At 31.4% G+C, this 10,248-nt stretch overlaps 1 protein-coding gene across 2 annotated transcripts; it reads right to left on the bottom strand.

Annotated features, from left to right (window-relative positions):
• Positions 1 to 1,475: 1,475 nt before the first annotated feature.
• LOC149387193 (MADS-box transcription factor 23-like) lies at positions 1,476 to 9,992 on the bottom strand. Of its 2 annotated transcripts, none has more exons than XM_089623198.1 (9): positions 9,847 to 9,992; positions 9,510 to 9,736; positions 7,650 to 7,728; positions 4,142 to 4,203; positions 3,337 to 3,436; positions 3,186 to 3,227; positions 3,023 to 3,106; positions 2,761 to 2,948; positions 1,476 to 1,929 (listed from the first exon to the last, which is right to left on the bottom strand). In XM_089623198.1, the coding sequence occupies exons 2-9, from the start codon at positions 9,689 to 9,691 to the stop codon at positions 1,914 to 1,916; spliced, it is 753 nt and encodes a 250-aa protein (XP_089479324.1). In that variant the 5' UTR covers positions 9,692 to 9,736; positions 9,847 to 9,992; the 3' UTR covers positions 1,476 to 1,913. The 2 variants fall into 2 exon arrangements, with proteins under 2 accessions (XP_089479324.1, XP_089479323.1); XM_089623197.1 differs by having other exon boundaries at positions 2,772 to 2,948.
• Between the last annotated feature and the right edge of the window lie 256 nt (positions 9,993 to 10,248).

The raw sequence follows: 10,248 nt of genomic DNA, 5'->3' as shown, positions 1-10,248 counted from the left end.
AACAAACTATGTTCTTATAAAAATAGGGCTTAAAATAAGCGTGCGCCTTGCTCTTGGGTAGGTCCTTCGTTACCCCATAAGCCATTTTTTATTTATTTATTTATTTTTTTTTGTGGAAATTGTATGTAGTATAATTTTTTTTGAAACTAATTGCAATGCATAAGCTTTTTATTGAATAAATAAAATTTTCAAGATTACACAATCATTTTTTTTTCTGTAGAATCTTTTTTAAAAAAATTATTGTTTACGGTTTTTTTAGCTTTATTTAACTTTGTTTGGAAGATTTAATAATATTATTATTTTGGAAATGTCGCACTATTCATAATTTTCCTTTTTTTTCAGGTATTTTTTATAAATTTATAATCACCATTCCCTTCCATGGTTTATTTTAAACATCAAATGCTACTTTTGATTATTGGTGTTCTAAGATTATCCAAGTATCCTTCAACATTTGTAAAGGTTTTTCCATCTGTGCTACTTTATTTTAATGATATTTGAGAGCCCTTAAATTACCGTACGGATTATGTAGTTTTTGTGACACGTAGTCGGAATCAAACTTTTTCCTATTTTCCATCGACGAATTTGTTTTAAATGTCAATTACGTATTGCCTCTTATGGTCAAGTGTGAAATTTTCTCATGAACGCAGTGTTGGAAGGAAGTTTGGGTAGGAGGAGGAAGTGTTTAAATACTTTGGGTGTTTAGGAAAATTGTTTGGAAATTTTGGAGGCTTTGTTATAAAGTAGAGATGTAGAGTATAACTTTGTAGAAAGAAGAACTTTTTATTTTTGCTTGATTGAAACTCAAGTACATCATCCCTATTTATACTAGTGACATTCCTAAATCAATGGATAGAATTTTGCCACCACAAACTTAATCTAATGGTTAGAAATAATTCTCTAGAGTTTTCTCCACGTTTCCTATCTTATATTTATTTTCTAGAGTAGTCTATGGATTTATCTAGAATAGGCTTCTAGAATATGGACCTACTACAACACATATTTGGGCTTAAAACTCATAAGGCCCAAAACTAATAAACTCAAAATCAATTTATTATTTCAACACCCAGTCTTATCGTTTTCATATAAAAATGTACGAAACTTTTATCATTGACAACAAACGGCAAATACATTCCTTGTTGATATATAAACTTGATTTGAGTGATTGTATTTGGACATATTTTTTCTAATTTATAGTTTGGCTTTTAATTTGGCCTCATTATTTTGTCTAGATTTTTTTGATCTGTGTAGAGTCTTTAGATTTTAAGAGGTAAAAAAATTCTAGAATAGTCTTATATTTCTTAGAGTGTCATTAATTATGAAAATTTTCTAAAATATGTATCTAGAGATTTCTACAGAATAGTATAACTATAAATACAATCTTATATTTTGTCAAAATAAAAAATTTTGCATTCTACAAAGTATTCTCATGCTTCTCTAGTTTATATCAAAGCCTCCAACTTTCTGAAGACCTTCCATAAACACCAAAATTATTTTCCAACATTCCTTTAGTTTATTACATCACATACTAACCTTATGGTAAAGGTAAAAGACTTCATAAACTTCAAGGGTACTTAAACTAGGATGTAAAAAAAGAAGGAAATTGGTGATAATTACTCACAACAAAAAAGCTCAGAAATTTGGTATATTTCAATCAACATTTAGAGAGTGAGCAACGAAAAAACTTAGTGACAACAATGATTATTCTTACATAAAGAAATGAATATATGCACAAGAAGCTCAGATTTTTTCAGTAATTTAAATCGGCCAAGATGGAGAGGGATTAAATTATCATCTAATGCACAAAGAAATCACCATCATATCATATGTAACCCGAGAGTTCCTCATATTGTTGCAGCTGAAGTACAAGATCTTGCAGGAAGTTCAAATTTTCTCAGGATGATAATCTCTCTGCCCTAGTGAAGCTGTAATCTGTGGTAAATTGACAAGATATTTATAAGCAGCAGCATTAAACATCCAAGTAAAATCCTCGCATCATCATAAATTACTTACTTAGCAATCCTTATATCACTAACCACCCATCTTATTGTAATTGACTTTAAGGTTGATCTAGTTGACCTCATAGATGATATTGGAGCGTAAACGATATATGTCAAACAATAATCCAGTTTAAAAATTAGAATCTGATTCTGACCCAAAATGAAGAAGCTTCGGAAATACTTCGTCAGAGATGTTATAAGATCATGTTTTTGTGCTCTTTGTTTGTTTTTAACAGAATGAGACAGTTACTAATTATATTACAAGTACTCACCCCTAAGATTATTATAATATATCTTAGGATCTTAGATATAAGATAAATATATCACTAAATAGATTTTTTTATATATATTTAATTCCTTAAATTATGTAGCATAAACGCACAATCAAATTTATTGGACACTAAAACACAAATTACGAATAGAACTTTTAAAATTCACTATAAATTAAGAAGAATTTTATATTTGTGGTATTTGAAGCCACACCCTCAAATACATAATTAACGCCAACCAAAGCATTAGGGGACAAAAATAAATCAAAGCGGATCTTATTTAGACTTCCAAAGAATACCCGCTCATGTTGTAATCCCAAAGGTAATCAAATGCTCTTATTATTTTGAGAGCAAGCCCAAAAAAAAAAAAAAAAAAAAGAAAAGTTAATTAGGATTTATAAGATCATAAGGGTTGCTCATCTTAACCTCACATGTTATTAAGGGTTGCTCATCTTAACCTCACATGTTATTAAGGGTTCAATTTATATACGTACCCGAGTGTCACCTTATTTCCCGGTGCTCTTATACTCAGAGGCCGAGGCTGTTGCTCTGGCTGGGGTTGAGGAGGGCTTAGCTGGAAATCTATTGATTCATCGGCCGCCACGTGGCCGTTGGTGGTTGCGTACGATAATGCGAGGTCGGATCTCGCGTTCTCTTGATTCCCGTTGCTCGATCCGTAAGCCTGATCCAACGATCACGATCAACCCATAAACCGGGGCAATCAAGAGAAGATCGGGCGGGGCTTGCAAAATTTACCTTTTTATGCAGCTCGGCATTTTCTCTGCGGATGACATCGACTTTCTTATACAAATCTATATTCTCCTGATGGATGAGATTTCCCTGGAATACAATTTAATATGGCCGTTTGAGTCAACGAGTTTACAAATGGAAATCGGTCAACAATGCCCTTTCTATCTACCTTCTGATTCAGCTCCTTTATTTCATCGGTTAATATTTGGTCCTGCAGGTAAAAGAAGTGTGTAAGGTCAACAATGCTTGGGAATGATTTCAAGGATAATTTTTTAAATTAGTAAAAAAAAAAAAAAATCATACTAGCTGGTTTTACAAACCTTCTTTGTACGAACAGTTTTCAAGCTCATTTCCAGTTGGCTTTCCAGGCCATGTAGATCTTCGACGCTCAAGCCGAAGAGTTCTTGCCCCATCAACTGTCTGCAAAGAGCAGATAATTAAGCCAACCAATTTTTTAATGGAAAAATTGTACAAAATAGTCATTTGAAAATTATTGATTAACAAAATAGTCAAAGTTTCAAATTTTCAGCAAAATAGTCAAATTTACGTTTTCAAAATTTTTTTGATAGCTAAGATTAAATTTTTTGACGATTATTATAAATAATATATCACTTTCAAAAAAATTAATCTTGGATTAAAATTTTTTTTGAAACCAGATTACTGCACATTTTGACTATTTCACTAAATTATGACTAATGTTGACTATTTTGGAAATTCATAATTTTAAATTGGTTATTTAGCCGCGTCACCATTTTTTAATAAGAAGACTTTGATGGAAGTAAAAAAAAGAACTGGATTCCGATTATAGTCATATAACCATATGGTGATGTGTATGTTACGAATTTCGGAAAATCGTTATCCAAAAAAATTTGGACTTCTATGTCTCTTAAGCTCCGTGATTAAGTTATTTTGATCTATATGTACTATTAAGTAGATTAGTGAGTTTAGACAAAATAGAAGAGTCACACTAAAAAATGAACATTTTGGAGACATTGTACTATTAGTGTATATATATATTGATGGGGACATTGTACTATTAGTATATATTCCTTATGCAATAAATTGATGGGGAAAAAATTGGCTTTAAGAAGGATTAAGATGTGGTGATATAGTTAACATATATACCTATGGTATTCTTGCAGCTGTTGTAGTTGTTGCCTCAGTGTTTCTGTTTCCCGTTGCCAAAACTAGAAAGCCAAGAACATTGTAAATCACACTTGTGTTATTACCATTTACCTGCCACATTCTTCTTTGCTGTTTAGGAACATAATACATTATCTTACTGAATATTTAATAAGATCAGGGAAGCAAAAATGACGAAAAAAAAGAGAAAAAAAATAGGAAAGAGGATATGGATTCCTATGCTACCCTACCCTGATCAATGCCACTTTACTTAGACATCGATCCTAATTTATAAAAGAATGCGTACTTTGTCTTTGGTTAGAAAAAAAAAAGAAGAAAAACAACATGAGAGTTCTATCATAAACTGATTGACAATTAAAAGAGATGATCTTATATATATCTAGTTAGTTCTCATTCGCTTTTCAGTTGTGAGATTACTAACACGTACGTTTCCTCGAGATGATAGTTCTTTAATAAGGACTAATAATGTGTTATCTAGGATAGCCTAGTGGTAATTCCATACAACCTCCTGTGTGGAGATCGTGGGTTCAATCCCCACTGCAACAAAGTTGCCTTAAAAAAAAAAATAAGGACTAATAATCTTCGGTCGAATCCCAAATAATTGGAGGAGATGCTTGTTTAGACTTAGTTGGGCTCTGATGATGTGACAATGTCTCATCTTATCTTAAAACTAATTGATAATAATAGGAGTGATTCTGCCATAAAAAATACTCAGTTCCAATCTAACATCTGTCATGAAAATTTGGCAACCATGCCCATTTGCTCTGACTGCCATTAATTTTTTGAACATCATCTCAAGTGCAAGATCTTTGTGACATTATTTTAGTGTAATATGGTCAATTCATGTTTTCAAATCCGTTCTTTTTTCCAATATCAGAGTTCATTGATCTCCGTATTATGTTACCTATCAATTAAAATCCACATAGGGTCTGAGAAAATCAAAAATCTTTTTGATATTTAAAAGGGATAAAACTTAAGTTAATCTACTATTTTTCTCAATATTCCAACAAGCTTAGAAAAACACAACGGATTCTTATTTTTTTCCTCTTATTTTTGGGTTCTAAACCCTTACAAAGTCACAGTTATCATTTCACCCTAAAAAATAAGGTCACCTTAAGTCACAGTACTAAAGACTCCATCCAAATATAACACAATGATAAAAGAGACTCCATCCAAAAAATTGATTAAAAAAGAAAAGAAAATTATACGAACTAAATCACTTCAAACGTTGATATTGCGAAATAACCAACGTTTTAAGATTTTAAATAAAATAGTCAATTTTGATGATGTATTGACAAATAATTCAAATTTTGGATTCCTATTTTGTCCTTTTATAATTTCAATCGGTTTTTAGTTTTAGTTTTGTTTTAGTCGATTAAATATTTGGTGTTATTAATTGTTGATTCTATTTTTTTACTTAAGAGGTTTATTAATTATCATAATTACTTTTGTTGCTTTTTATATATAGTAATTATACATTTAAAAAGAGAGACAAATAAAGTAAAATAAGATATACATTAGTTACTTTTATATATAGCGGTTGCATATAAATATATATATATATAAAGAGAGACATAGAAGCTAAATTAAGATCTATATACATATATATAATATATTATATTGAATAGTCAAAGATCAAGCATGAGAAAGTGAAAACCATGTATATCAATTTCACTAAAGACACTAGGACAAATTGAGCCATCGGCGTCGGACGACTTTTGTATGCGATTAGTCGCATCTAAACAATCATTGGATGCGAATTGTCGCATCCTAAAAAGTCACCGAACTTCACAATAAAATGATTTTTTCAAATTTATTTTTTAATTTTTGAATGCGACTTTTAGACTTTTGGATGCGACAAAAGTCGCATCCAAAGCCCGTATTTGTCCTAGTAAAATGAGCGCAACCATATCATGAATACCATATCAAATTGAGACCTTTTATTCTCTCTCTCTCTCATATGCAAATCTAGTGCATATCGAGGTCCTTGATACATATCTGATCGCAAATGACGCCGTTCTTCCATTCTCCGACGTAATCATTCTGTTTTTTAAACGTATAGCTTCTGGCCGTGTTTCCGGTAGCTTCACGAGCTGCGATAAGTGTAGCCGCTGGTCACTCCGCTCGACCAGGAAAATCTTCTCTTGCCGGAGGCTTTTCTCCGGCGTCACTCTCCCTTGTAATATCAACCGTCGGTCTATAGGTACTATCCTGATCCTTATATTTGTGTTTATGCAATCGGATCGATATATTTTTGTTTATTTCGTTATCCTCTTCTATGAAAATTATTATTTTTGTGTTTATTTGCATTAATTTCGATAAATTCCTGTTAATTTCGGTGTATTTATTGTTTGTTTGTGTGAATGTCTGTATACTTGTGTTTATGCAATCAGATCAATATATTTGTATTTATTTCGCTATCCTCTTCTATGAAAACTATTATTTTTGTGTTTATTTGCGTTAATTTTGGTATATGTTGTGAATTTCTGTTAATTTCGGTATTTTTTTTATTTGTGTTAGTGTCCATAAATTTGTTACAAAAACGCAGCCTGAATAAATTTAGGAGTCTATGACGAGCGTTCGAGGGCGACGTGAAGAGAAAAGATCGGAGCAGAGAGACAAAATCATAGTTAATGAAGAGAGAGAGAGAGAGAGAGAGAGAGAGAGTTAAGGAATAAATGAGCATTAAACGTGACCATGGTCAACTCATTTAATGACTCGTTTTTTTATTTTTAATGCTGAAATATTTAATGAAGGGTATTTTATAGATTTGAACCTTGTTAATTTTTTTTACGGTTATTTTGCAAAATTAACAAAATCTTGATTATTTAGTAAAAATTATGTATGTTATTTGCTAGTTAGCTATACTACAATCATATGCCGCAAATGCAAACAAGGCTCAATCAACAAACATAATTTCACTTAGGGTCAAGCGGCTATATAGTCAAATAGAACTTAAACTTTTGCAAAATAGTCATAGTTTGTCAACTATAAGTAAACTAGCCAAAGTAAGATTAATCTAGGCTGGATTAAATTTAATCACAACGAACTATAAAGACAGAATGTAAGTTTTATGAAGACTGGATTAAAATTAATCGAGGCAGGATTAAAAGTCGTAGTACTCTTAATTGACTATTTTGCTATACCTAATGAAACTATGGCTATTTTGCAAAAGTCATAGTTTGAATTGGCTATTTCATACCATTTTTCCTTTCACTTATAGTTTGATGCTGGAAATTAAATGCAAGAACATATAAACCAGTTGGCATCACATATGTACCACTTTTCATCAGAATGCTCAAAAAATAAAGCAAGTGAGCGTCATGTGCTTATTTATTTATCTATTTGAATCTGTAAAGATTCAACAATTTTCATATATTATATGCTTGTGAGTAGTTACATTTTTCAGAGTCCTGATTTGAAGTTCTCTAATACCGGAGATAATTAATCAGCTTATTATTCCATAAACTAATGCAGTTTGAAAGTGTACCTTCACTTCAGAAGCTGGATTAAACAATTGATTTCGATCGTCTTTTGCTTTGTTGTAGCGCTCAATCACAGACTTCATGCTGACAAGGAAAGAAACTATTCCATTAACAAAAGATGACGTGGAGTGGATAGCCATGAAGTTTTATACTATTTTATATAAATAAACCAGTCAGTGACTAATTTTTTTTCGACAGGTAAAGGACATGCTCATAAGTACAAAAGTGTTTCTTCTTTAAGAAACGAGGCTTCGCTGTCTTGATCAATTTATGTTCAATAATTATTTTGTACTTCTGGCGCTCAAAAGATCAAATCTCAGTCTAAATGTGACTATTATTTCAATACTGAATATTATTAATAGAATTTTTTTGTGTGATCTCTTTTTAGGATTCTAGGCAAGGCACTCTTGAGACTCTGCAACGTACATTCTCAATAATGTTAGATAGACAAGATTATATTGCAATTTCATCATTGACAAAGTGCACTTTCCTGATCTGGAAGGTGGTTTTACATGTGCAATGTCTATTGGCTGCAACCAAATAAACTAGTGATAAATTTTGAGTAAATCAAGTGCCTTACAGGGTATTAATAATATGCTAAATCTTTCAATTATGTTACTTAATATTCTAAAATAAATTATATATAAATTGAAAACAAAATCAAGCTAAAAGCATTCTTGGTTACATATATTTATCTCAAGATCGATCTAATGAGTGTGTGTGTGTGTGTGTGTATTCTGTCCTATATAAACATCAAGAGCCAACTATACTTATATGATATGACGAATAATCAGCATAGAAGTGTTATTTTTCAAAAATAATTTATTCTTGAATATCGTTTTAAAATATCCCTCATATATCTTGCAGAAAGATTTTCAAAAAGACTATAGGCCACATTATAATATGTTACCAAAGCAAATGAAAAAGGGGAAAGGAGACAACTACTGGCCATTAATTTTCTCAATGAAAAATACATTTAGTTTTCTACTTTTATATTTTTTACTGCACCACCCAAATAATTTATCTTGAATTATGAAGGAAAATAATGAAAAATATATCCAAATACGAGTTCTAATAATTTTTGGTCACCGAAGGCTTGAATTGCTAGAAGAGGAATCATGAACAGTCACATGCACATATATGAACGTTCTATTATGTGCATGCAAGATATTGAGTATTTATATTTATATGTAGTCATCGATGACTGGATGTATAGCAGAAAACACGAAATTATGAACCTACACGGAGATTATACGAAAAAAGAGATGGCATCTGTACATAATAGACAAGAGGTACCACTAATTAGTACTCATTACCATAACCAAATTCATTTTATATTTGATTAAATTTTAATAGTAAATTTCATTTTATTGTAAAAACATATTAATTTCCTTTTTCTGATTTTAGACCTCCTCACTTTTGCAAAATTCATTGACTCACTCACAGGGTAAAAAATTATTTAAAATTATCTTAATACAACATTATACAGAAATAAGTACATATATAATCACATGTTACAATATTCAACTCGAATTTCCTATTTTTTTTGGCTTATTATTTGGAGGAAAAAAATTATACACATTTGTATGGATTGTAATATGACTAAATTGAGCATATAAGATGAATCAAACACAGAATTTCTCATATATCACTATGAAAGTTATTGCATCAATCAAATAATATAGAAGGTCCAATATCAGTCCATAACATGTGCACCCAAAAAGAAGGTAAATCAGGGAAAGAGATAGAGCAAATATTCTAATAAATATATCCTAAAAACTCTGACACAAAGATCACATATCAAATCATCATCAACAAAAAAAAAGGCAATAACATATATTATAGGAGAGGAATAGTAATCTTACTTGGTGCTTGAATAATCATAGAGCTTTCCGGTACTTGAGAAGATTATCAAACCAACCTCAGCATCACAAAGGATAGAGAGCTCTTTGGCCTTCTTGAGCAACCCGTTTCTCCGCTTCGAAAACGTCACTTGTCTGCTCGTCGAGTTGTCGATCCTTCGAATCACAATCTTCCCTCTTCCCATAGTGCTAAATGATCTTATTCCGTCGAAACCCTAGTTTTTTCTCCGCTGGATCGAGCGAAAAAAATAGAAGAAGTCACTCATCACATAAGATCCACAAAGGGAAACTTCAACAAGCAAGCATACAAATAAGGTCAAAATAATTTATAAGAGCTTACCTTTTTTTTGGCTGCATATACAGATATAGATCAACTTGAAGACATGAGAACAAAAACTTAAGCTCTGATGTTTAATTTTCTTCTCTTTCCTTTCGCTGTTTTTAAGGACCCATGACAGGTATAATTTTAATTAAAACAATAATTAAAACAATAAATATTATGCTTTATATGGAAAGCTTAAGTAAGTCTTGTATGACAAATCAGAATACCTCTTATTTGGGAAAAACATGGAGCGATCTATTTGGACGCCTAAAACCGCTTGGTGGTTTTGGGAGTTGAGATCCCACGCGCGCGAGTGTGATAAATCCGGTACCACTCGCCCTAACTAGGCTACACTTGTCAGTGTAAATCAATCCGAGACCTGTTGACCAGCAAAGGAGAATCAAACGAGATTGTCAAAAT

The sequence above is a fragment of the Urtica dioica genome, chromosome 8 (assembly GCF_054948205.1).
Source record: "Urtica dioica subsp. dioica isolate 48M chromosome 8, U.dioica_male_clone48M_v1_H2, whole genome shotgun sequence".
In the NCBI taxonomy this organism is placed as follows: Eukaryota; Viridiplantae; Streptophyta; class Magnoliopsida; order Rosales; family Urticaceae; genus Urtica; species Urtica dioica.
Note: the sequence above shows the minus strand (reverse complement) of the source record. Positions and strands in the feature narration are given on the sequence as shown.

Bases quoted from the DNA above. Each gene is read 5' to 3' on its own strand.
- LOC149387193 (XM_089623197.1), bottom strand. From the start codon at position 9,691: ATGGGAAGAGGGAAGATTGTGATTCGAAGGATCGACAACTCGACGAGC. The intron at 3,228-3,336 runs GTTTGTAAAACC...TTTTACCTGCAG, and splicing joins AAACTGTTCGTACAAAGAAG to GACCAAATATTAACCGATGA. The intron at 1,930-2,771 runs GTGACACTCGGG...AATTTACCACAG, and splicing joins TAAGAGCACCGGGAAATAAG to ATTACAGCTTCACTAGGGCA.